General features: G+C 39.1%; 1 protein-coding gene across 1 annotated transcript; it reads right to left on the minus strand.

Annotated features, from left to right (window-relative positions):
* Window positions 1–448: 448 nt before the first annotated feature.
* On the minus strand, window positions 449–23,996 carry LOC146674165 (uncharacterized). The gene is made up of 8 exons (XM_085401048.1): window positions 23,884–23,996; window positions 21,621–21,753; window positions 21,350–21,530; window positions 20,254–20,395; window positions 19,874–20,017; window positions 6,672–6,724; window positions 4,109–4,158; window positions 449–559 (listed from the first exon to the last, which is right to left on the minus strand). The coding sequence occupies exons 1-8, from the start codon at window positions 23,994–23,996 to the stop codon at window positions 449–451; spliced, it is 927 nt and encodes a 308-aa protein (XP_085257174.1).
* Between the last annotated feature and the right edge of the window lie 3,607 nt (window positions 23,997–27,603).

Consider the following 27,603-nt stretch of genomic DNA (forward strand, 5'->3'; position numbering starts at 1 on the left):
ACCATTTAATGTTAAAAATCCCCAATAACAGCTAAAAAAAAATATCCAAGCACCAAACTTTCTCCTTGGTCCCTCCCAGAACCTTTAAGAAGCATTAAAGTTCCTAGATACACATGAATACCCCGGAGAGATAAAGGACAGTGACTGCTACTCCACAAATATATTATTTACACTTTTTGTAGCCACATCATAGTAAATTACATTCATGGACAATACTGTCTCTTTATCTTAATATGGAAATATTTTCCTAAAGTCCTACCTAAATTGGAAATGTGCCCATAACACCATTTGCTAATACAATAATGCTAACTCTAAACGAAACACCTCTGTCAGTACAACAACCAACATCTGGCATCATCAATGATTTTTTTCAAAACTTGCTAATGCTGAGAAATCATATCAGAAGTATATTATTAAGCCTCAGCAGACATCACACACTAGTCACTGTTTATGCTGCACCACTAGAGGGCGCTGCAGCTGCACCAATCTGCGGGTCACTGCTTCTCAGCTGTAGAATGACGTCCTGTGGGAGTCCATTTTTCACCAGTGCCGATTTAATCTATGGATTCAAAAAAGGAAGACCGAGTTAGAGTCACTTTCTCTGCTTAGTGTAAACTACACTCAGGTCCACTGGGTCCTTTTATGCCTCATTATGTGGACAAAATGTCACTATCAGGCACACTGGGAATGCCAATGAGTTAGACTAGGATCTTTAGTGTTTAGAGCAGAGCACAAGAAAACACTCAGAGAAACGTTTAATAGATTTAAGAAAAACATTTATTGAGGCAAGACTTTAAGCAAATTTAGCATTTTTTAATCTATATAATATCAGTCTGGGATTACGATTTTTTTCAGTTTCCCCAAGTACTAAGATTTCAGATGAGATAAGAACAGACTAACCTGATTTAGGAGGGTGTCTTTATAAATCTTAGACAAGCCCACTAAAGAGGAAAGCTTCATTTTCAGACCTGCAACATCTAGAAATACAAAAATTCCACGTTATAGGTCAGAATTGTCTTCTGTCTGTTTAATCAGAGATCACTCAAAACATGAAAAGCAATTTTGCCTAAATCCATTTATAATTTGGTGACAGGCAAACCAGTCATACAGTGTGTTGTAATCTGTCCATGAGTCTCTGCTTTACACAGCTAACATTGCTGCAAGCAGCTGCATTTGACAAAAATCAGTGGATCTTACGTTTAGATAAAACACAATGGTAGATATACAAGGTAAATTTAATACCATAAAAGATTTAATCCAGGAACTTGTCTGGTCATTATTCACACTGTAGGTTAGCTTCCTAGCTAGATGACATAAAAGCCCCTAAAATTTCACCGCTCCTGTATAACATTTGTTACTCCCTAACTTACTTTATATTAACTTCTAGGCTTTGTTTAACAGCTATGAGTTAACTAAGACAAACAAGTCACTGTTGCCCCAAATCTGTCAAGCTGGACTAAATCTCATGAATTACACACAAACTGGTGTGTTGGCTGGTGTAGGTGTTGGTGTTGATAATTCTGTACACAAAGTAAAAGTCAAAATAAAAGCTTGTTAATGAACGATATCAATCCAGTAAATAACTGCGGAGCCGCAGTATAAAGACTAAAGAGCTGCATGCAGCTCCGGAGCCGCAGGTTGCCGACCCCTGTGCTAATCGAAAATGACCCCCCAAGTTTCCTCACAGTGTTACTGGAGGCCAAGCTAATGCCATCCAGAGTAAGTATCTAGTTAGATGCCATATTTCTAAGATTTTTAGTCCCAAGTACAATGACCTCAATTTTATCTGAATTTAAAAGTAGGAAATCAGAGGTCATCCAGGTCTGTATGTTGAGAGCTTGCTGACGAGCTGCATTACAGTTTGGTATGGAAGCTCCTCTGCCAGCAGCCGAAAATCACTACAGAGGGTGGCGAAGGCACATCGCAGGCATGAGGCTTCCTTCCACTCAGGACATCTGTCTTATACGGACTACAAGACTCAAAAACAGCTTTTACCATCAAGCCATTCGACACCTCAACCACAACACTTAAACACACACACTCCACAGGATGCACTCAGAATCTGTCCTACAGTTTCTCAAGTACATACTACACTCTGCACTGGTCACTTCATTTTTATTAGTATTTAAATAAAAATAAAAACCCTTACTCCATGCAATACTGTGCCAACTGCCACTTTAAATCTGCTACTGCTCAGTTGTACTGCTGCTCACTCCTGCCACTTTATCCCATGTGGAAGCATAATTAACCTTTTTGTGTGAAGGAGACTCCCATTTACATCAACTAATTTGAGTATATTAGCTATATAGGATAGAAAATAGTGTGATTAACAATATTGACCACTGCACGTTCTAACAATTCTAGCAGGACAAGCACAGACATGAGTAGCTAGAGATAGCACAGATTACATGGGATTAAAAGTACCTTCTCCCATATTTATTCAGTTAAAGCAGTTGAAACTTCAATATATCTTTTTATGTTTATTTATAGTATTTTTTTTTGTGTTTCTTCACAGCTTTTCAATGGATTTGTAACAAAAAATGCACTGTAACAAAAAATAATTTCCCCCAGGGATCAATAAAGTATTCTGATTTGTGATGGTAAAATCATAGGCAAATCTAACTCTAAAAAACTTGAATGTCAGTACTTAGTATGTCCAAATATGAGGACATTCAAAGCTCTTCTTTGCAAGTTGGCTGCATTTTGTTGTGCTCTCTATCAAGGTGATCTCACACTACTTGAATAATGTTGAGATCTAAGATTTAGGGAGGCCAATCCCAGAGTGATTGCGTTCTATTGTGTGTTTTTCTATCCAAGTGCATTTGCTGCATTTTACTGCATTGGCAGTGTATTTGTGATTATTGCTATGCTGAAAAATGAAGCAGTTAGCAATCAGATTCTTCCCAGATGGTACTGAAACACGGGGCTGTGGTGTTCAACAGTCAGGTCATTGATTTCAAAATTATGAGCCCAGTCACTCATCCTTTCTTCCAAAAACCCATCACATTTCACAGACCCACTCAAAAACACACTACCAAATGTGCTCAGCACTGACTAAATGATGGGATGAATTAACTTTAAATAGCTGACTTAAATTATTTTTCAAATCCAAAGCTTGTTCCTGCTGAGAAATCACATCAGAATCAAGCCTTGCAGATATCAAACATGAGTCATTGATTTGATGTTTATGTTGTGCCACTGGAGGGTGTTGCAGTTGCACCAATCTGTGGTTCATGGTTTCCCAGCTGTAGTGATGTCTTGCTAGAGTCTACAAATGAGTATTAGGAACCTCTGTGTCTCCCGCTGTGTGTTTAGTGATGTGAGTTATTGTTCTTTGCTCCGACTTCTTGTGTTCCATGTTTACCTCATCCCGTCATGTGCTCCTCTCGGCTGATTCTGTGTGTTACGTTTAAGGTTCGCGTCTTGAGTCAGTATTTTCAGCTTCATGTCCTCCCTGTCTTGTTATGTGTAATCGTTCCCTGTGTCCTTATGTCCTTCGTTAGCCTTCTGTGTATTTATGTCAGAGTCTCCCTTAGTTCCGTGTCGCTTCGTCCATTGTCTTTCACTGTGTGTTCTATCTGCCTGTTAGTCTCGTGTCCGGTTTAGCCAGTTTTCTGTTTTGCCTGCAACCAGTAATAAAGCTGAGCATCTACAAGTTCACTTTGCCTCCGTGTGTCCTGCTCTTGGGTCCAGCATTTCTGCCTGCCCTTGCACAGCGATGACATTTAAGGCTTATTTTAAAGAGATTCACAGATTTAAGATTTAACAAATGCCAAGTGTAATTATTTTTATTAGTCAAAATGTTAATTTACAAATCTTAATATAGCGGCTCTGTGGGCACTAGTGACCTAACAGCAGCGAAATAAAACCAGAAGTAATTGGGTAATTGCCAAAACCTTAATATCCTGCTGCTGATGAGCCACACTTTGCTCATAACCTGCCACGGCTGTTTCCACATTTTCTAAAGTGGCAATTGAGCCACAAAACCATTTTATATCATATTTTATGATTGAAACTATCTTCCAAAGTATACATAAACCCTATATCTAATTTAAAATGATATAACCCTACAAATCCCAAATACGAACTTAAAATTCCCGCTTCCTACTTTCTCCTTGGTCCCTTCCAGAACCTTTAAGTAGCGGTCAGCTGGAATACCTGGAGAAGACAAAGGAGAGTGACTGGTACTCCACAAATGTATTACCCACACTTTTCTTAGCCACATCATAGTTAATTTCTTTTATGGACAATACTGTTGCTTTTATCTTAATGGAAATGTGTTCCTAAAGTCCTACCTAAAGTGAAAATGTGCCCAGAACACCATTTGCTAATACAAAAATGCTAAATAATCTAAACAAGTAAAGAAACACCTTTTCAGTACAAGATCAAATATCTGGCATCACCAATGACTTTTTCAAATTCAAAATGCAAAAAATTTTTTTTTACATCAGAAGTATTTGATCAAGTCACTGAAATGAAATGCATATTTTTATGCGTCATAACAGGGCACTGCAGTTGCACCAATCTGCATCTCACTGTGTCGCAACTGTAGAAGGACATCAGGTGGGAGTCCCTTTTCACCAGTGCTGCTTTAATTTCTGGACTAAGTGACTCTGAGTTAGAGTCACAGAGGCAGTGACAGAACATGATCTTAGAAGCTGTGTTCATGGAAAGCAAATTTAATGAATGAGTTTATGTCTTGATGCATGCTCAATCATTCGGTTAAAGAAATCCTAAAAAGTTGATTCTGCTCATCCGGACTTAGTGTTTTCACTGGGAGAAACGTTTCATCACTCCAACCTTCTTCAATCTCACCTGAATTCAGGTTTCCCCAATCACTGTGATTGATCAATGCTTATGACAATTTGAATATTAATGATCAAGAAACCGACCTCACAGTTCATTGTTCATCAGTGATGCGAGTTTCGGTCCTTATGCAAATGTACTGTTTATAAGGTTGAGGAAAGCTGCATTCAGCTGAGACTGAAGAAGATTGGAGTGATGAAATGTTTTTCTTTGAGGAAGTGCCACTAATAGGCTCAGCGTGAAGGGGAACGAGTTAAACTGTATGATTATCTATAGTGTTTAGAGCGTTTTAGAGTGTTTATCCCTGCTGTCTAACATTTTCTGACATGGAACCCGACGTATTAGCCAGAGGTCCCTTTACTACGGTTCGGAGCTGCAGACCTGTTTTATATACGCACAGAATAGTTTCTATATGAAATCGCTGCAAAAAGTGCAGCCTTACCTAATGTCCTTAAACCTTAACTAATAAGTAACTAATTAAGTACTCCTAAGCAGTGTTGGTCAAGTAACTTGAAAAAAGTAATCAGTAATTAATTACTGATTACTTCCCCCCAAAAAGTAATCCCGTTACTTTACTGATTACTCATTTTCGAAAGTAATTAATTACTTAGTTACTTTTTAAAAACACGATTTACAACCTGAATAGGTGATAAAGCGATATATCTTTCAGCCCAATTCTACTTTATCTGCATAATCCATCATACAAAATGTAATCAAATGGAAAAGTCTCTTTTTTTAACTTGTTTTATCAGTTTTAATCTTTTAACTTTATGCATCAAGTAAAAATTAAATTATATGCAACATTCTCTGACTTGAAGAAATTATCATTTAAACCTATTTTCTGCACATTCCAGCACATAAAATAAAATATTTTTTGTGTTTACACTCACTCTTTCAAATAGATGCAAGTAAAACACAGCAGAAAATAAATAAAGTCAAAGACTAGCGGTCCTGTTGCTCTATTTTCACCTGTAAAGCAGGAGTGGCGTAGGCGGAGGTTTACCCTGGTGCAGGTGTGCCGCAGCGGTCAGTGGAAGAATCCGCGAGTTTCTCTGTGAGTTTCCCATTATGTGGTAGCGCACTCGGTGCTTGTTTAGGGTTTTTTTTTTTTCGCTGTAAAAAGAAGTTTTCTTCCCACGCACAACGGACACTAATGTTTTTGTCACTTTTTATGGAATCAAACTCAAAGTAAGGTCAGTACTTCCACGCTTTAAACGCTGCACGCTCATACTCTCTCCCACACTCGATATGTGATCCATTGTTGATCTGCACACAGCTGTTGTCACTAACGGCGCACTCGTTTACGTCACTGTCATGAGACATTCTCGCAAAAACATCACGGTTTTAGTAACGCAGTAACGCAGCGTTCCTACAGGAAAGTAACGGTAATCTAATTACCGTTTTTGCAATAGTAATCCCTTACTTTACTAGTTACTTTTAAAAAGTAATCAGATTACGTAATGCGTTACTGCCCATCTCTGCTCCTAAGTATTCAGAATACGTTACTCTCATTGAGTAATGTAACGGAATACGTTACGAAATACATTTTGGGGCATGTATTCTGTAATCTGTAGTGGAATACATTTTAAAAGTAACCTTCCCAACACTGACTAAGAGTGAGCACAGCCTAAGTGGAAAACTGGAACTCAAAGGCCTGGGCTCCCATTTTTTGGGATTCTCCAAGTTGCCCAAAGTCTATCAAGGTAGGCTAACTCTGTCATTAGTTACTCACAAACTGGTGTGTTGGCTGTTGTAGGTGTTGGTGTAGTAACCCTCTACATAAAGTCAAAATAAAAGCTTATTAGTGAACAATATTAATCCAGTAAATAACTGTTGACATTAAAACAAAGAAAAGTTGCACTCACTGACATCAACACTCACAACTATGCATCGAAGCTCAGCGTGATACTTGGTTCCACTGTGGAAATAAATCAGCTTATTCTTTACATTTTTGAAGATAAGCAAAGAAAGAACATTGAAAACAGACAATATCATTCAAAGTTTATAATAGTTCATGGAAATCTGATGTTTTGTTTTGTTTTTCACATTTGAGTTCATGATTGAAATACAACAAAAACTGACAAGTAGAAAGTGACCTTCAGCCTTTCCAGATATGCAGCAGTTAACAATATCTTAACTGGAAATGTTTAATAGTATGCTGCAGACTCTTTAAAGAAGATATTATTATTGTTAGCACTTGTAGCTTATCTAGCTTACACTGGTTGAAGTCATTATCATGCAGTATCTACTTTCTCGAATTGAAAATGGGCCCATGCAAAGACAGCAGTTTTCCCTCAGCCTGCAGTGAGGTTCACACATGGAGACTGAATTGTCAAATACAGATTTCCATTTAAGACCATCCAACTTCTGACAGTAATAAAATTATTGGGTGTGTGGGCAGCCAATGAGACTGGCTATGTGTTAAATAGGTATCAAAGAAGTTTGAGCATGTACCAGAAGCAGTCATACACTCCCGAACTGTGATAGTGCAGTGGTTTGCAAAAGTATTGTCAGGGTTCCTGGGTCGCTGACCCAGTGCTTTTTGTTCTGTCACGTTTAGTTTATGTTGCCACATCAATGTTGTTCTCACTTCCTGTTTTTCCTGTGTCAGCTCGTCTCTTGCGTCCTTAGCCAGATTATGTTCAGCTGTGTACTCACTGGTCTCTCATTATCATCCTCATCTGTCAGAGTATTTAAGTCCTCAGTTTCCTTCTGTTCATCGTCGCATCATTGATGTTGATGTCGTCTTTCCCGCATGTCCAGTCAATCCAGTGAATCAGCCAGCCAGTTAGTTCAGTCATCCAGTCAGTCATTTCAGTTCATGTTCTGTTCATCCAGCCTACAATAAAGCATCATTATCCTGCATCGTGAGTCAGCGTTTGGATCATCTCTTCCTCATCTCCACACACGACACTCCTGACAAGTACAACCCAAATGAATATAAGAAAACTGTAGACATTTGTTTTTTAAGTGAAAAGAGACATATACTATAGAAAACTACTCATGGTCCAAACATGGTCAAACCAACCCATCCATATAGATACAGTGGCTTGCAAAAGTATTCGGCCCCCTTGAACTTTTCCACATTTTGTCACATTACAGCCACAAACATGAATCAATTTTATTGGAATTCCACGTGGAAGACCAACACAAAGTGGTGTACACGTGAGAAGTGGAACAAAAATCATACATGATTCCAAACATTTTTTACAAATAAATAACTGCAAAGTGGGGTGTGCGTAATTATTCAGCCCCCTTTGGTCTGAGCAGTCAGTTGCCCATAGAAATTGCCTGATGAATGCTAATGACTAAATAGAGTGCACCTTTGTGTACTGTTCCCTCTAACCTGAGCGCGTGAGCAATTGCGCACTGCACACAGCCTCTGCGCACAGAAAATCAGCAAAATAAAATAAATGCATGTATTTACTTTAATTCCAGTTGAGGCTGGATTTTTTTGTGTGCGCAGAGCAGATTTTCTGTGTGGGGAGACCATGTCAGCAGTGAGCGATTGCTCACGCGCTCAGTTTAGAGGGAACATTGCCTGTGTGTAATCTAATGTCAGTACAAATACAGCTGCTCTGTGACGGCCTCAGAGGTTGTCTAAGAGAATATTGGGAGAAACAAGGCCATGAAGTCCAAAGAAGACACCAGACAGGTCAGGGATGAAGTTATTGAGAAATTTAAAGCTTAGGCTACAAAAAGATTTCCCAAGCCTTGAACATCCCACGGAGCACTGTTCAAGCGATCATTCAGAAATGGAAGGAGTATGGCACAACTGTAAACCTACCAAGACAAGGCCGTCCACCTAAACTCACAGGCCGAACAAGGAGAGCGCTGATCAGAAATGCAGCCAAGAGGCCCATGGTGACTCTGGACGAGCTGCAGAGATCTACAGCTCAGGTGGGGGAATCTGTCCATAGGACAACTATTAGTCGTGCACTGCACAAAGTTGGCCTTTATGGAAGAGTGGCAAGAAGAAAGCCATTGTTAACAGAAAACCATAACAAGTCCCGTTTGCAGTTTGCCACAAGCCATGTGGGGGACACAGCAAACATGTGGAAGAAAGTGCTCTGATCAGATGAGACCAAAATGGAACTTTTTGGCCAAAATGCAAAAGACTGTGTGGCAGAAAACTAACACTGCACATCACTCTGAACACACCATCCCCACTGTCAAATATGGTGGTGGCAGCATCATGCTGTGGGGGTGCTTCTCTTCAGCGGAGACAGGGAAGCTGGTCAGAGTTGATGGGAAGATGTATGGAGCCAAATACAGGGCAATCTTGGAAGAAAACCTCTTGGAGTCTGCAAAAGACTTGAGACTGGGGCGGAGGTTCACCTTCCAGCAGGACAACGACCCTAAACATAAAGTCAGGGCAACAATGGAATGGTTTAAACCAAAACATATCCATGTGTTAGAATGGCCCAGTCAAAGTCCAGATCTAAATCCAATCGATAATCTGTGGCAAGATCTGAAAACTGCTGTTCAAAAATGCTGTCCATCTAATCTGACTGAGCTGGAGCTGTTTTGCAAAGAAGAATGGGCAAGAATTTCAGTCTCTAGATGTGCAAAGCTGGTAGAGACAGACCCTAAAAGACTGGCAGCTGTAATTGCAGCAAAAGGTGGTTCTACAAAATATTGACTCAGGGGGCTGAATAATTACGCACACCCCACTTTTCAGTTATTTATTTGTAAAAAATGTTTGGAATCATGTATGATTTTCGTTTCCACTTCTCACGTGTACACCACTTTGTATTGGTCTTTCACGTGGAATTCCACTAAAATTGATTCATGTTTGTGGCTGTAATGTGAAAAAATGTGGAAAGGTACAAGGAGGCCGAATACTTTTGCAAGCCACTGTATCTATATGGATGGGTTGGTTTGACCATTTACAAATGGTATAATGTAGGTACTAAATTGGAAATTGCTTGAATAACACAACAGAAGGGGTGGTCTTCTCCAGCTTGTATCTTGGATCGTGTCATGAACTAAAATATTTAACTATTAATGACAGTTTTGCTAAAAGGATTTGCATCAGTCACATTACCATTAACCAATGATCACCCTTGATGGCAGAGCTTCAGTGAATTTTGTATAGTAGGTGCCTGTGCCATAAGAATAAGCCTGTTGGACGTTGTTCTGCAGACCATCAGCAGCAGGAGCCACACAGAGAGCGCCATAGTAACTCCTTGTCTATCTACAATAACCGTGAATTGTTGAGCTATGACAGGAACTCCGCTGGTCGTGTGAGCTGCGCACTGTGGGTAACACACCAGACAGAAAACTGGCTAAACTAGGCTAGAGAATTCTCACTCGTCGCAGCGAGGTATGACTGGTGTGTAAGCTGGCTAACGCAGGCAATACGCCAGGGGAGCACAGCCTACCAAGCCACTTGAGCTCAGCAACTGGCTATCACCCAGAAATCAGGCGACCCAGACATGGGTCCACTCGTCCGGGCACCACTCCAGTGGCAGCCAGAGGGGATGGAAGCTTCTTCAACCTCCACCTCATGATAATCAACCTTCACCGGCCCAGGCCTCACAGAGGAAGAGCCATGGTTGGGACACTGTAGGAAGGGCCAGCAGTGAATCAGCAAACAGGGGTGGGAGGGGATCCAGCCCATGGCCTGCCTATCTGGTCTCCACAGCAATGGCAGCCATTTTTGCCATAGTAGCTTGAGAGGCATGAGATGGGGGAGAGGCGCTTCTGTGTCAGTGCTGACAGGTGAAAGTGTATGCTTGGAACTCTGACACCTTTCCCCAATGAAGCCGAGCTATGAGCGGAGCCAGCTCAATCGGCAAAGGAGCCGGGCAACGGGAGACCAACTAGGGGAGACTGGGGCCAAGAGAAAACTAAGGGGACCAAAGCTAAGGGAAATGACTGGGGAGAGGCTAGCGTCCAGGGAGGCTGCCGAAACAGGCTCCAGACGGACGTACGTGCACACACACACAGCACTCTCGAAGAAAAGTCACTCACACGCACAAGTTGAGATCAAACAATCACCGGTGTCACGTCTGCACAGCTGTATTATACGTGAAGTCTGGGGTGTGGCCGGGCAAGCCGGAGTGTCTTAAAGAAGTATCCATGTGCCACGACCAAGGGGGGTCATACCCCATACATATGGAATATGTAATGGTGTGGAGAGATAGTCTCGATATGCTAGAGAACTTCAATGCTTCTTCACCTACAAACAAAGGAACATGTTTTTGTGATGACATATTTGTAATGTTTCAGCAACTATGAACCCAGATTGTTTTTATTTTCCATTTGGCATCTCATTCCCTTCTTAATTACATTTTTTCCACTTGAGGGAGTTTGTGTCTGGTTTTAAGTTACTCATGTACTTTTTGTTGCATGAAAATAAAGTCATACAGCCATTGTACCTGTCTTGTTAAACCTGTTTTGAGTGTAAAAGCTTGAAACTTGACCTAGAAGAAAAAACAATGCACCAACTCCAAGTATCAGCTTTCAAATAGAAATCATGATTACACAAAATAAATTGTGTAATCACAACAAGAGCAAACACAATGAGAACAAACATTGGAGTAGCTTTTGTCAGGTCACAATTTTGAACTTTGAGTGATCAACTTTATCCAGCCAATAACTTGTAGATTCAGGATTTTAGATCAAAATAAAATTAAACAACTCAGAGAGATTCTCTGGAAAAACAGAGTTTAAACAGAGTTTATTGAACAGAATCATATAGAAAGCAAAAAAGAATGTCACACTACACAGAATAGCAAGACAACACAAATCATCAAATTGTCCAGTTTCTATCAACCATTTGCCACATTCTTGTCAAAATAGGCCATAAGACTGTCAGAGTATCTCTGCCCCTCTGTTTATTTATAGGTGTCTTCTCTTCTGTGGTTGTTAGAGTGTCCTGTTAGAGTACCTGGTTCCCTAGCGTCATTCTGTTCCTGTTTTCTTCACACTGTTTCCAAGTCCAATAGTGAGATTAATTATTTTTCTCTTGAACTTTGTTTCTTTTTCTCCCCATTGTCTGCATCACCTCAATCAAGTTTTTTGTTAAACTCTGTTCACCTCATGCTAACAAATGAGATTGTTGGAAAAATTACCCACAAACAGTGACATTTCTACTGAACAAGTGTAAAGATATACTTATTTAGCAATTTTGCTTTGAATTTGGTGGAAATGCGGTTCTAATTCATTCTACAAGACAACAACACCATGCTGGTGTATATGGGGCACTAATGATCAATGGATGGATCCTAGTAATATCTATGAAAGATAAGAATTAATTTCAGGGCAACCAGTTGATATGATATCAGTTTTCATGTAAAATGACTACAAGTTATTTTCTTGTATATTCAAAACCTCCATTTACAGTATTAAATCTCATTCTTTTATTCTTTTACTGGACAGAGAGGACACAACTCAGTTGGTCATAGTATTTATAATTATTTATTCAATCACAATCAATAAAAATTATCAATCATTTAATCAATAAAAATCAATTTTCACTCTTTTCTCTAAAATCTTGCAGGGAGCACCTGGTTGTTGCAAGTTTGTGATTGCAAAAATAAGGATGCATAGGTCTTCAGATAGCTCACTGTTTTAAATCATGGGATGTTTCTTTTAATGAGACATCTTTTATAGTTTCAACTGAAACAGCTGATATCAATTTGCTCTAAGTGGCAGGACTGCTTTCTAATTACTGATATATATGGTAAAATCAGCATTCTATCACCTCAGACATTTATCGAAGGTTAAGCCCTTTCTTTACAAGTGTGACTTTTAAAGTGTTATTCATGCCTTTATGTCACTTCCACAGTGGCAGACGAGTGGAGGTTGGAAGTAGGACCCAAGATGCAAGCACTGGCTGATGAGAGTGAGCTTTATTTTGTCAGTGATGGTACAACAGCAAAGGAGGTGGCAGGAGTAGAACCGAAGATTAACTAAACTGGGCACTTTGCCACGCTTACAACTAGTGCAAAATGCTGCGGCACGATTTTTAACTAGGGATGGGTATCGTTCAGGTTTTATCCGATACCAGTACCAAACCGGTACTTTTGAAATGGTGCTTAAACGGTGCTCGAACCGGTGCTTAAAGAATGAAAAACACAAACTTTGTCCAAAAACCTCTTATGTTTAGCTGTTTTTTTTGTAAAAAGATAACAATGTTAGCATTTTCTGCAGCTATAGGGGATTTATGGCATTACTCTTGGCTGGAAGCAGTGCTTAAACAATGGGGGGAAAAAAACACCAACTTTGTCCAAAAACCTCTCATGTTTAGCTGTTTCCCACTTTTTCTTTGGTGATTTTAGCTTTTTTGGCCAGGGTGAATGGAGTATCTGCCATCAAACAAGAAGACAGCTGCATGTAGCTATGATGATGTTTGCTAGTTCACCTTACGTGCATTAATTTAATAACGCGGTTAGCCTACTCAACGTAAATTACACACAAACAACATTCAGCTACTCACACAGAGAAGAACGGCTGCTGCTGCCATCATCATCCGTCATCATTTCTGCTACACTGGCAGGGCTAGGGGCCAGGACTCTACTCTTCAGGTTCTTGGGGGATGTTGCTAACTCCGGGTCAGATAACAGGCACCACACCCGCAGTAGATGTGCTCGGTGTGAGGTCTCGCAACAAGCTATCAAATACGGTGCATTTCTCGGCTTTTAAAAAACGCTATGCGTCGCCAGGTGTTTCATCAGATTCGAGGTGTTACCTCCTTTGCACAGTATCACAGTATCAGCTTAAAGCACTTGTTGCAGGCTGCTGAGTTTGCATATTTTGCTGTGAAGTACAGCCAGACTTTGACCGCTTCGCCTTGGGCATTTTTAATCTGTAGCTCTGCTCTAAAAGAACGTACGTACCTGGCCCCGCCTACTATCCTCGGAAACGTAAAATGATTGGCTAGAATCGAAAGTGTATCACAGCTCAGGAAAAAAAAAGCACCGAAATAAAGTACCGAAATGTGCGCTGCTTTTGGTCTGGTTACTACCGTTTATGTCAGAATGGCACCGGATACCGGTACCCATCCCTATTTTTAACTGGCAGAAGGATATTCGACCACATCACTCCTGTTTTTGCCTCTCTACATTGGCTTCCAATTGAATTTTGGATCCATTTTAAAGTCCTTTTATTGTTTTTTAAATCTCTAAATGGTCTGGCACCTGTTTATTTGTCTGATTTGTTGAAGCCCCATGTCCCCATTCGTTCACTTCAGTCAGCTGAGCAGCTGTGGCTTTTAGTCCCTAAGTCATGGCTGAAACTTAAAGGAGACCGAGCGTTCTCTGTTGCGGCTCCGATGCTTTGGACTAACCTTGCTCTCCATATTAGACAAGCTACATCAGTGCTAGTTTTTAAGTCCACATTAAAAACCTATTTCAATTCCCTGGCTTTTAACTCTGTGGGTAACTACCATTTTTATTAATTTTATTGCTATGTCTGGTTTTTGCTATTTTATTACTATATTTATGTTTGTATTGAACAGCACTTTGGTCTACCAGGTGTATTTTTAAAGTGCTATATAAATAAAAGAGGATGATATATTTTAGCTGTTTTTATGACTTTCCACACCCTTTTGCACGGCCCATTTTTCACGTGTTCAACATTTTTTCCCTGTGTTATTCCTCATGGATAACTGTGGTTTCATTTCTTTGCATGTGTGGATTGGACGGAGTGTTACCAATATCTGGTGAGAATTTCATGTCAATAGCAGCTCTGTTGTCATCTGTAGTGTTGTTATTCATTACTTATTTTAGCCACTGTAGTTCTAATAGCAACAACTGATTAGAGAAGGTATAACATGAAAGAAAGAGGACAGTCATTTAACAACCATCACATAAAAAATTAAAATGTGAAATAAATGATTAACAATAATAGACTTCATTCGATTTCATTCAATATTAAAGAAGAACAAAAATGAATGAGTAAATAAACGTAATAAACAGAGAGAATTCAAGAGTTTCCTGCAGGTAGACATTTGTTTTTTAAAATTAGGTGGTGGCACACTCATCTGCACTGGCTGCTTTTGAGGTCTGGTGCAGTATCTTCTGGTCCTGTCAGCACATGGATAAAAAGGAACAGTGAGCTTCAGGTGTTACTGTCATTAATCATGACTACTAATGCAAACTTTCCCTGAGTTGTAAAAAGAAATTATGTGATACTGTGAGAGGTTCTGTGGCTTTATAAGAATCGACCAACCTCAGGTAGCAATGTGTCCACATTCACCTGAGACAGAAACAAAGACTCACCATTATATTGATAGCAAGAAGAGTTGACTGTTAATGTATATACACATAGACGTATAGATACTTACTTATTAAGGATAAGAGTTGAAAGTAAAGGTCCCATGATCAGAATAACTGAAAGAAATAGAAAACAAAAAACATTGAAAGTTAAAAGTGCTAATCTTGATTAAAAATGTTTATCAACAATGGCCTGCGTGACACTTCAAAACTGGTGTACTAGCTGGAGGGGTAAATGAAAGAGTTGTAGTTGCTTTACTGGTGTGAGTTGCTGCATTTGCAGTAGTTGCTTTACTGGGAAGAGTTGCTCCAGTTGTAGTAGTTGCTTTATGGGTATTAGTTGCTCCAGTTGTAGTAGTTTGTCCACTTGTTTGAATTGCTCCTGTTGTAGTAGTTGCTTCACTGGTAAGAGTTGCTGCAGTTGTAGTAGTTTGTCCACTTGTTTGAATTGCTCCTGTTGTAGTAGTTGCTTCACTGGGAAGAGTTGCTCCAGTTGTAGTAGTTGCTTTATGGGTATTAGTTGCTCCAGTTGTAGTAGTTTGTCCACTTGTTTGAATTGCTCCTGTTGTAGTAGTTGCTTCACTGGTAAGAGTTGCTGCAGTTGTAGTAGTTTGTCCACTTGTTTGAATTGCTCCTGTTGTAGTAGTTGCTTCACTGGTAAGAGTTGCTGCAGTTGTAGTAGTTTCTCCACTTGTTTGAATTGCTCCAGTTGTAGTAGTTGCTTCACTGGTAAGAGTTGCTGCAGTTGTAGTAGTTTCTCCACTTGTTTGAATTGCTCCTGTTGTAGTAGTTGCTTCACTGGTAAGAGTTGCTCCAGTTGTAGTAGTTTCTCCACTTGTTTGAATTGCTCCAGTTGTAGTAGTTGCTTCACTGGTAAGAGTTGCTCCAGTTGTAGGAGCTTCTACACTTGTTTGAATTGCTCCTGTTGTAGTAGTTGCTTCACTGGTAAGAGTAGCTGCAGTTGTAGTAGTTTCTCCACTTGTTTGAATTGCTCCTGTTGTAGTAGTTGCTTCACTGGTAAGAGTTGCTGCAGTGGTCGTTGCTATAATTATGTCTGACTCTGTGAATCAAGTTAAGTAGAGATGTTAAATTAAATACATGAATTGGGTACATCAGTAGCAAAATGTAAGACTTGGGAGAAAAGGGTAACGGCTTTGCTCACTGTTTCCAACGCTCACAATGACGCATCGAAGCTCTGAGTAGTACTTGGTTCCACTGTGGCTATAAATTAATGTAGATACATCATTATTTGTGTTACAAATTGTAATTTTTTTCAATTATTTTGGTTCCCAAAGTATTCACTTTCATTCTTAAGCTTGTAAATAATTAATGGTTTATCAGATTTAAAAATATGGTGCTGTACAGTTTAGCAGAGCTCAAAGAATTTTAGTCACACAGTGCTTAATAGATTTATTCAATCACCACCTAATGTAATCTTTATGGCACAGATGTCGTATAATTTTCTATTTCTTTCTTATTAAGATGCCAAGTTATAGTCATTTTCTTGCATTGGCCAACAGCAGAATGAGAGAAGTCTGTCCATCCATCTTTTGCCTGTAGCTTCTTCAGACTGAGCTCACCTAGGTCTCATGGGCTAAGGCCTAGCCACCAGATACTCACCCTGGAGTCTCTTCCCCAAACCTGGCTCCAGGGTAGGACCCTGGTAATCCTGTCCTAGGCAGGGTGCACCTGGACCTTTGGCTTTTTGCTCAACATAAGGGGTTGTCTGAATTTAAGTGTGGCCAAAAACATGCACTTTATTTGCCTAATAAATACTAATATAATAATTGTTTATAGATGTTTTTGGCAGGTTTCTAAAATATTTATGGGGGTTTTTTTGGTTTGTTTTTATGATCGCTGGTCTAATAAATTTAAGTATTGTAGACATTTCCAGGACTTCATGTCATCTTCTGGCTCCAACTGTAACCTCAAAAGATGAAAAAGTTTACTGGAAAAAAGTCAGATTCGTGCAAAATTTCAAATGTGAAAATACATGTTAAAAAAAATCAAGTAAACAAGCAAACACTTCTAGACAGTGTAGATTTCATATAAAGACCAACATCAAAACAGGTCATTTTATAAAATCTGCAAGAAGTTCACTATTAAAAAAGTTTACACTTCAACACAGCCAAGCTTTCTTATACTTTCTTTAAGCAGTCTCAAGGAATGGTTCTCCGGGCTTCTTGAAGGACAGTCAAAGCTCTTTTTTGAATATCGGCTACCGTCTGATCCATTCTCTGCCAAGGTGATCCCACACTGCTTCTGTAATGTCGAGGCCTGGGCTCTGGGGCGCAAATTGATGACTGACAGTTTTCCTTGGTGAGTTTTTTACTGCAATGTGTTTGGGATTATTGTTGTACTCAAAAATGAATTTGTTGTTAACCAGACACTTTTCAAATGGCTTTGTGTTGTTGAGCAAAATCTGCTGATACTTTTCTGTATTCTTAACTCCTTCACTTTTGACCACACACGTGGTGCCAAACCATAATAGAGATGTCAGTATTTTTGCAAATAGCCATAGGTACCACTAGAGCTGGGCGATATAAGATTTTTTCATATCACGATATGTTTTTTTTTCATTTCAGGCGATAACGATATCTATCACGATATAAGCCAAATAACTATATTTGTAAGATTTAAATGTGCCGTTGCTCACAAGTAAAATGTGAAATAATCAGCAGCTTGTTTTGATTTAAATATTTATTTCCCATAATAAGTTCAACAGGGTAGATGTACTTAAGGAACATGAGACTTTTTCAGATAAATAAAGGCAAATATTGCAAACTACACAAAAGGCAGCTGCTAAAGCATTTAAGTTTCAAAGTAGAACAAACGAAACAGACTAAATTGTCAATTCCACTTAGAAACAAAATATTAATTCTAAAAATAAATCTTAGTTTGTTTTACAGAAGAACAGACAAAACTGACTAACTTTTGTCAATATCAAATAAACTGAGAACTAAAAGGAAATTCTCAATCTCTCCTTGTTGTATAGCATAGCTTTTCAAACAGTTTTAACAGTTACTTTAGTCTGACAAAAGCCGAATGACGAATTAGCGCTTCCAGTCAGAGACTGAGGCTACGTCCACACGTACACGGGTATTTTTGAAAACTGAGATTTTCCGTTTTCGTTTAAAAAAATAATCCCGTCCACACATAAAGGGAGAAATGAAGGAAAACGCTGCTATGAACATGCCAAAGCAGCAGGTGGCGCTAGATTCCTAACCGTGCAGAAATGTTGGCCAATCAGAAGTCTAGAAGCCTCGGTGGGAAAAGTAAACAAAGCTGGGGCATAGAAGCAGAACCGAGTCGTATGTGTGGAGGGACAGTAACTGTGTGTATATGTAAGCATTTAAACACTGCAGAGAGTAGAATTAACAGTAACAGTATTGTAGAAATTCATTTCACCGAAACAATAACGTGGCGCACAGTGTGACGTCAAAAAATGCGCACACCTTTGACGCTGCGTTTTCTCCGTTTTTCTAGTCCACACGTAAATGCAAAAACGGAGTTTTTAAAAATCTTCGTTTTCAGTGACCAAAAACGCAGTTTACGTGTGGACGAAAGGTGCAAACGCATAGAAAAATCTGCGTTTTCAAAAATACCCGGGTACGTGTGGACGTAGCGCATGCACCAGTTTATTGTATTTCCAGACTTGCTTTCGGCACAATTTACAGTGCACGCTACTCTGTTTTTTGTCAGACTTGAAATAGCCGAAATACCTTCACACTACGGAACTTCTATGGCTCTTCCGTTCGACAATCTCTCCGGCATTGGAACCATCATCTGTTTTCTCTTCGGTAACCTTCGGTCACGCTCGGTTGATTTTTCTAGTCTGCACACTCATTTCCTCCATTACCCGGGCGGTACGGTGGCTGGCTGCTTCCCAAACAAATACACATGTGCGGCTTGGCACTTGTGCTGTACGTAACAAGTCACGTGACGTGACGCTGCGGCTGTGATTGGTTCGGCTCTGCGCTACTTAATTTGGATTGGCCGTTCTTTTTTTTTTTCTTTTTTAAGAGGACAAGAGCGGCGAGGTCTATCGCGATAGTTTAATTTTTCTATCGAGAAAAGGTTATATCGCGATACATATCGTTATCGTTCTATCGCCCAGCTCTAGGTACCACTGTTGTACCTCTCTCCTGACCACCTCCATCAAATTTGGATTAATAACTGTTTTTTAGTGCAGTTCTTTTGCAGTTTGGTATACATCAGCCCTTTTTGTCTGTGTTTTGAGTAGAAAGCTCAACTGAATGGCTAGATGCAAACCATGATTTTCAAATAATATTCATGTACTTTCGATAGATTTTTAAGCCTGTAAAATAATTAAGGGTGCAACCGCACATCAAGCTTAGACATTCAAAGTTTGAGTCTCATAGCTATCTGAGAATCGTCTTGTTGGTGCAAAAATACTATTTTATTTCTGTCAAACTATGTTATCTTTGGCATTTTTTATGGAATCAATTGAAGAAATAGAAAAAAATTATGTGTTTTTGAAACAGGATGCTAGTATAGCAAAGAGCCTAAAGATACAATTGAAAACTCGCTATAGGGGAGTACAGCTAGATACTTACTACTTCCTTGAGTTGGGATGTAGCCATAATGCTTTGATAATTCATAGGTCATTACTCTGGAAATGGTCAGGTACAAGGGCTAAACTGAAAATTTGTGAAAAACCAGCCAATGTGTTAAGAAAACTTTAAAAGACCTCCAGAAAACCTGGAGAACACTTACTTAGAAAATAAGAAAACCCTTCCACTCGAAACCTCCTTATAAGCAAAAATATGAAATAAGAGCTAGTCAGGACTTTTGCACAGTACTGTATAAATCAAGTTACTTACTTGGAGTCTGCCTGTATAACAAAGCAGAATGGATGGCTTCCACCATATTCTCTTACAGACGGCATCCATCTCAGACTGAACTGCCCTGGTCCCGTTTTAATCACAGTTACATTAGATGGACCGGTGGACATCAGCTCAGAGATCCTTCAGCAAACAGAAAAGCAAAACACCTATTTACAAAGATGTATTATGAATTCAATATTAGCTGTAATAGAGACAAATAATATCATTCCTTTGTCACATTCTTCGCTGCCTTGAGAAATCAGATTGCTCAACTAATCACCTGGAAAATCATTACCAACTTCCACAGATGATTTGTAGAGATATATCTCTAACAAGTTCAGCCCTGAAGATCTTATTAACCTTTCCCTTTCACTTACGTAGAGTTTGTTGACTCTGCAGCGATGTTAATTTCCAGAGTCTGATTGGCCCTGTTGTAGAGCTGAGCACCGTTGGCTGGTGTTGGAGACAGGAACTTGGGCAAAAATTCTCCTTCCGCACAGGATGTCGCAGCAGTAGTCACTGAAACAATACATTAAACAAATTTGTAAGTCATACTGACATTTTTATACTGAAATAAACTGCCCACTTCAGGTCAGGGATGCGTTACTACCCAGGTGGTGGAGTATAAGAGGTCTTGCTCATGAGTGAGGACCTAGTGGAGAATATAGACTGACAGGTTTTGGGTACACCAATGTGTTGTGGTGAAGAGAGCTGAGCATGAATGTGAAGCTGTCAGTTTACCAGTGACTCTATTTTACTATCCTCAGCTAGATTGCAGATATAAGCGGTTAGAAATTAGTTTTCTTCAAAGGGGGCTGGGCTCTACCTTAGGGGAGTACAGCCTTTAATCTTCCTATTGAAAGCAGCCAATTGTGATGGTCCGGGTATGGGTAGGTGACTGGGGTGAGTCTGGACTTCTCTCCTAAAGTCATTTTAAAATGACTTTACTTGGCCCCTTTAAATCAGTGTAGTCTGTAATAGGAAATGATGTCATCACTAGACAGGAAGTCAGTGATTTGAGGAGGCTTGTGCAGCATGGTGACCTTAGCTAATTAAACCCAGTGGCATCCACATATTTTCTGCAAATTTCATGATACAAACAGATGATTTATGCTTGCAATCGTTCATTGAGTTACACAAACTAAAGGTGCAAGCAATTCATTACAGCTAGAGTTGTTATTATCATAATTTAATATGTATGAAGTAAACCATCCCCTTACAGTCAACTCCCAGCTTTGTGTTTTTAATGAAACTGTAGAGGCTTGAATTCTTTTTGTCAGTGTCTGTCTTAAGTTAATAAGTGACACAGTTTAAGCTAGTGATGCAACCTTGGAAAGACAATGTTTTCACTCCCTGTGAAGATCAGCCCAAACATATACAATATTTTAAATTCAGTGCATATCACTGATGTTGCCAAATTTATAAAATTTAAATATTTATAAAATATGAAAACATTATAATATAGACATATACCTCTCAAAATAAATTGGAGTGGCACTTTGCTGATAGCATCATTGGTCGTTATTTTTGTCTCTGTCCCATTAGTTTGAGTCAGTGTGATGTTCTTTATGGGAAAGTCCTCCATCATCAGCTGTACTACATACAAGCCTTCAGTAGTGCTGTTGGTGGGGCTGAATGACAGAGTACAAGATGACTGCAAGAGGACAGAAAAAGGACATGTGGTCAAAGTAGCCTAATAAGTTAGTTTTGGGCCAACTATCCTCTAAATGAAAGCCATACTCACTGGTAAAATGGTAAGGAAAGATGACAAATTGCACGGCTGACACTCTGATGTGTTTCCAAATCTGCATTTAACCTCGTCCCCATCAGGATCAAACATCAACAAGGTGAAATTCATCTGACAGTTTGAAGGAACTCTGTGAATTATAAATATCCACTTAATTAAGAAGCTCAACTGGAACAGTTTTAGGTTAGCAACTTTATTGAAGAGCAGTAAGTTTTTACTGAGCTTATTCATGGCCACTAAACATGAAGTTAGTAGTTTCTCTTTGGTGTCAAAAAGGTTTGTTAGTCAGCAGTCATTGGATTGACCAATGCTAGAAACACTGGAAAAGTACAAAGCACTCAGAGAAGCTCTAAGAAGAAGAATTGTACATTGGGAAGGTTACGTGGAAGCATTTCGAAAAAATACAGATTCCAATATCTGTGTTGATATGTAGATGTTGATGTAACGATAGGGTTTACCAGCATGGGGCACTGTATTTAAGAAAGCTCACGAATGCCTCGGGGGGAGCACATAAAAGAAGACTGGTCTGTGATGTTGCATAATGATTAGTGATGGGATTTCCGGCTCTTTTTAGAGAAACGGCTCTTTCGGCTTCGAACCGGCTCTTCAGGTTGTTTTGTTGCTTTAATTAATTTATTATTAACAACAATATAAAATTATGCACAAAAGGAATTACTAATGTTAAAAAAAGTGGTTTTATTTATATATGTTTATATATAAATATTTACCGTGACCCCTAAAGACAAAGCACGTACAAACTCCAAAAAACATTTCTAGCATTAACTGAACTTCAAAAGCAGAGCTGCCTAGATCACTTAAATTACATATGAAAGCATATGTATATGGTTTGTGTATTTATACACAAGCACTCATATATATGCAAATTTAAAAAAAAAAAAGTTCATTTACCTGTTACTACCACACACCAAATCCGGTCATTGGTACTTGCTGGCTTGTGTAGCCACTTGGTAACAAAAGCGCAACACTGCGCCGAGCATCCTGGAGCACTTCTGTTGTGTTTTGTACGTGTTTTGAGTTTTTATGTGCTTTGCGGTTTGTACGTGCTTTGTCTGTAGGGGCCACCGTAAATATACTTCTATTTATTCACTCCGTATAAAATGTAATAAATAAATCATATAATACAAAAACCAACTATTCACAGTTCAACTTTTAACTATTTAAATTTTCAGCTTTTTCCTTTTAAACAAATTTAAAGTGAAACAACACAAAACACTTGTCCCTGGCTCTCTTTCTCTGTCTCCCTCCTGCTCTGTTCCTGTGCTACTGAGAGTGTAACTACTGCCCCTCCCCCCTCTTCCCAGCGCAAAGCACAAGGCTCGCGTGTGGAGTGAAGCGGGAAAAAAGTGTGAGAGAGAGGGTGAGAGAAAAAAAAAACAAACAAAAAAAACCCCAGGGCTCGCGATAAGGAGCCGGCTCGCGTCGTTCACTTCAAAGATCCGGCTCTAAGAGCCATTTCGTTCGCGACCGACACATCACTAATAATGATGTTAATAAAAATGTTTGGAGCAGTAGTTCGCAAAGCATAAGTGGATGCTGTGTTATTTTTGACAAGTGCTATAAAGGCAACACAATATGATCAATTCAAACAACAGCATGTATGTGCAAGTTATTTGGATATTTCACCATTTTATAAAGATTTGGAGGAAGACCCAAATGGTCACCCTCAGATCGGAAGAAAGTGGTTAGGATGTACAGGAATGACCCAGTAATCACCTAGGTTCAAGCCTGACATGAATTGACAAAGTGTTTACCATGAAAGAAGCCCCTGGTCTAAAATCCACAACTTCAAGTTCCAAGACAACCTCACTGACGAACCAAATGCCTTCTGGAGAAGAGTTTTAGGGTCAGATGATGCAAAGACTGAGCTATTTGGCTTCAAAGAAAAGCAGTATGTGTGGAGGAGTAAAGGTAAGGCTTTCAAACTTAAGAACACTCCTAGGTTGTAGCATCATACTCTGGAATTGTTTTGCTTCCTGGTATATTGCACAAAGTGAATAGAAGAAGGTGGACTACCTCCAAAACAAGATATTCTAGTTGTGTTGCAAATAAAACAGATGCAGATGTCAGTACAGCCCAGACAAATGTGAAATGTTGTAATTTAATTTTAGGATAAATTGCACTATATAAAAGCACAGAGAGGGCCAAATCTAAAACACACACACACACACACACACACACACACACAACGGTTTAAAGCTTTCAGCTGTAAAACAGTGACTCAAACAGTCAGCAAACTTACATCATAACTGGCAGGATGGTGGTCTGTGGAGATGAATTTTCTTTGCAAGTGTCGGAGCGGGTCCTCAGGTCTATCAGTGCTTCAGTTGTGATGTTGCTCATGACTCCATTCATCTCGTTAGCACCAGAAGTCAAGTTACTGGCATACATCCAATTATCACCATGCAGCCTTCAGTAGAAATTTGTTGGAGATTGAGTTTTCACTATGTTGCATGGTGTATATTAGGTATGTATTATACACTAGGAAAATCAAACCTAATGTAAAATGTGTTATTAAATCATCAGAGTCAATCGCTTACTTTTCTTTTAATAAAGTTCATGTTTAGTTGAAATATTAAAGTTTAAGAGAAGGTTATTCCTAAGATGTACTCACATAACCAGGTGCACATCATTGTCAGGAACCTCACAATAATAGATTTCCTCCATCTGGCACCACTCTCCACTGATTTCACTGATTTTGTTTAGCACATTTTCACAGCTGTTATTTTGGCAGTTATACGAGGAAGAATTGTAGCAGTAGCGGTTATTCAGTGTATAACGAACAGTCAGCTGTGGAAAAACAGCCAGTATGCTTTTACTAAAGGACAAGAAAATTTAAAAAAGTAAGCACATTTTACAAAAGAAAGCACAGATACCATAGCAGATCCATTATCAGCGTATTTTGTGTAGTATGTAGCTGTGCCATAAAATCCAGGATGCTGATTTCTCAAGAAGTCAAAAGCCTGTGTGCTGCAAACCACGAAGAAGAGCAGCGGGAGCACAGAGCGCGACATAGTGAGTCTGTTTGTCTGTGGACAAGATAAGATGCACTTTTATCCTATGCTGAGAAATTACTGTTACAACAGCCAAAATATCAAAATCAATGAAATATATAAAATATTACAGCTCAAAATAGCTCAAAGAGGTTAAAGAGGGGATGAAATACAAAAATTACAAGAGGTGAAAATAGAAAAACAATACCTCGCTAAACCACTTGAGTAAAACCTCGCTAAGCAAAATAAGCAACTGAAGTCATTTATTTGTAACTACGAAGACAGCCTCTTTCTGACTGACTCATGTATTTTTAACATGGCACGTGATTTAGTTTACAGTATACAAGATTTTATTCCACATCAGTGAGAATTTCCATAACTAGCCTGCAGGACTGAGGTCAGCAATGACAAATACTAATGTGCTGTGATTGCCTAATACAGGCGACAGAAATTAGTTTTATTTGTACGTAATATGTTTGTCAAATGTTTTCTTTTGCCTAACATTTGATTTGATTGGTCAAATGTTTGTATTTTAATCTTTTCAGTCATTTTTCAAACAACTGCATTACCTGCATGTCTTTTGTGGCTGTTCAGTGAATTAATGTGAATTTCTGTGATAATTTCTGTGCAGACTTGTGATCAGTGAAAATAATTTAGGTTTTAAACACTGATATAATTTCCTGATTTGCAGCCGCTGTGTATGTGTATATTTATCCTGCATAAATGTGGCACTATGCTTACTTACAAATTGACTTTAATTATTTCACTCCAAACTGTTAGCAGAATATTGTTACCTCTGTCATGGTCCTGGGTCTTTTGACCCAGCGTTTTAAGTTTGAGTTTATTTTGTTCATTAGGTTATCTAAGTTCATTTGGTTATTAGACTCCTTGTGTTTTCTTCCCCTGTATTTAAGCTTCCCCTCACCCTTCGTGTTTCATGCTGCGTGTCTTATGTTATCAAGTTTGTATTATTATGCCTAAGTGTTTCTAGTTATTATTTTCCCCTCGTGTTTCCAACCATGTTAAATCTCCCCTGCTCTTCATGCGTTTCATGTCTGTGTCTTACGTTGTCAAGTTCGGGTTGTCATGTCTGTCTCATTATGTTTCCTGTTTTATTGTGAAGAGGTCTGGTGTTCTGTGTTCATCATGTTCAGTTTTACTCTCCCACTGTGACGTCATTATGTTCATGTGTGCCAGCTGTTTCCTCATGTGTCTCCACTTCCCCTAATCACCTCCTGTGTATTTAAGTCCTCTGTTTTCAGTGTGTGATTGTCAGGTCGTCTGTTGTCCACGCCATGTTTCCTATGCCATGCTTCCAAGTTTCTTGTCTAGGTTTTTCTTATTGTTTGTTTAGATTTCCCAGTTTAGGTTTGTGTTAATTTTGCTTCAGTTTGCCTTGCCCTTTGTTTGTACCTTTTTTTTTTTTTTACCAGCCATATTAAACGGCTCGCTTTTTGTTAACATTAAAGTTTTGTTCCCTGTTCCTTGGAGTCTGCATTTTGGGTCCTTTTTCAATTCATACAGTCTGCCCTCGCCAGACTGTGACAACCTCTCAATAAGGTGGGTCTTATTGAGAGGTAAATACAGCATGTGAAAACACCTAATGCAATAAGGTGTTTATTCAGTTATGTTAAATAGTATTTTGTGTGTGTTTCTTTAGATAAGACAGCGAGACTTCGGTAAAGGGGTCTTTATGTCTTTTGTCCTTGACAAAGTGACACCAGCGACACCATGAAATGCTTGATCAACGCACTTGGTCCCCACATTGTCAACATACATCAACACTTTATGTATACACGTTTTTAACCTAGAGCTTCACTGTTTCCTAAACAAACTCACACAGTGAGTTTAGTGTGAAAAGCGAAACTAAAACACAAAGCTGGTAAAGAGGGCACACATGGCTCTCTCCAGGCGCCCTATTGCAGTTTCTTGAACCAGAGTTTAGAGAAATTCCTGCTTTTATATAAAAGAAAGAGATGTTAACTTGATCCAGAAACCATGGTTACTGACTCTGTGAATTTAAGCTGCTCGCTGAAGGTTTTCTTCAATATACTCTGAGTCTCTCTGAGTCCTCCCCTCCTGCTGCATCTGAGCTACCTATCTGACACTGATTCCTCATAAATGATGTTAATTCTATATTTTTTGTAGTTATGAACATGAACAGTTTTATAATTAATTATTAATGTGGTTTTATTATCAGTCCCAAATAATACTGGGAAAATGTGTCACATTTAAGGATTTGAAGATGGTATAGTTTTATTTACTTATTTTTTGAGTGAAGATACTGAAACTTGTTCACAGATCAGATTCACTCATTACTCAATGAGATCAGACGTTTCCAAAGGTAAACTGACTTGTGCGCACATCTGCCCCCAAGTTTTTCATCATTTTGTTCTGCTTGTGGTTTTGTCAGTGGCTGAATTCGAATTTATAAGTAATTTATAAGTAATTTGAAGGTAACCTCAACCTTTAGGTCTTTGGGCTTTAAAAAGAAAGAAAAACAGAAATCACTCTCAGGGAGCGGCAGCTACCTGCTTTCACTGGTTGAAGGTGAGGGGAGGAAGGCATGGGAAGACGCCCAACGGATTTACTTTACCAAATTGACCATCCCAGCCTTGCCGTAATGGTCTATTTGATTCACCTTTTATTGTTTATTTTATTTTCACTTGCTAAATACGGGACAGACCTGACTGGGGAAAAGAAAGGGGAGAAAGAAAGAGGGAAAGAAAAACAGCGGGGAAGAGGCACGGGGCAAAAAACAAAAACCAACAAAATAAGCAGACAAAAAATACATATATCGATCACCTATCAACATAATAAACAACATTACGATGATCTATGGGAATGTAACAGTAAATACTAAATATTAAACATTATTGTGCAGCACATAAGATCGACAGCACGTAAGATCGACAGAGGTAGGAGCCAAAAAGGGTGTAGTTTGTGTGTGTGAGCACCCGTGTGTACAC

Source organism: Rhamphochromis longiceps, linkage group LG3 (assembly GCF_057381845.1).
Source record: "Rhamphochromis longiceps isolate RC_006_pf linkage group LG3, R_longiceps_female_GT1.1, whole genome shotgun sequence".
NCBI classification, from domain to species: Eukaryota; Metazoa; Chordata; class Actinopteri; order Cichliformes; family Cichlidae; genus Rhamphochromis; species Rhamphochromis longiceps.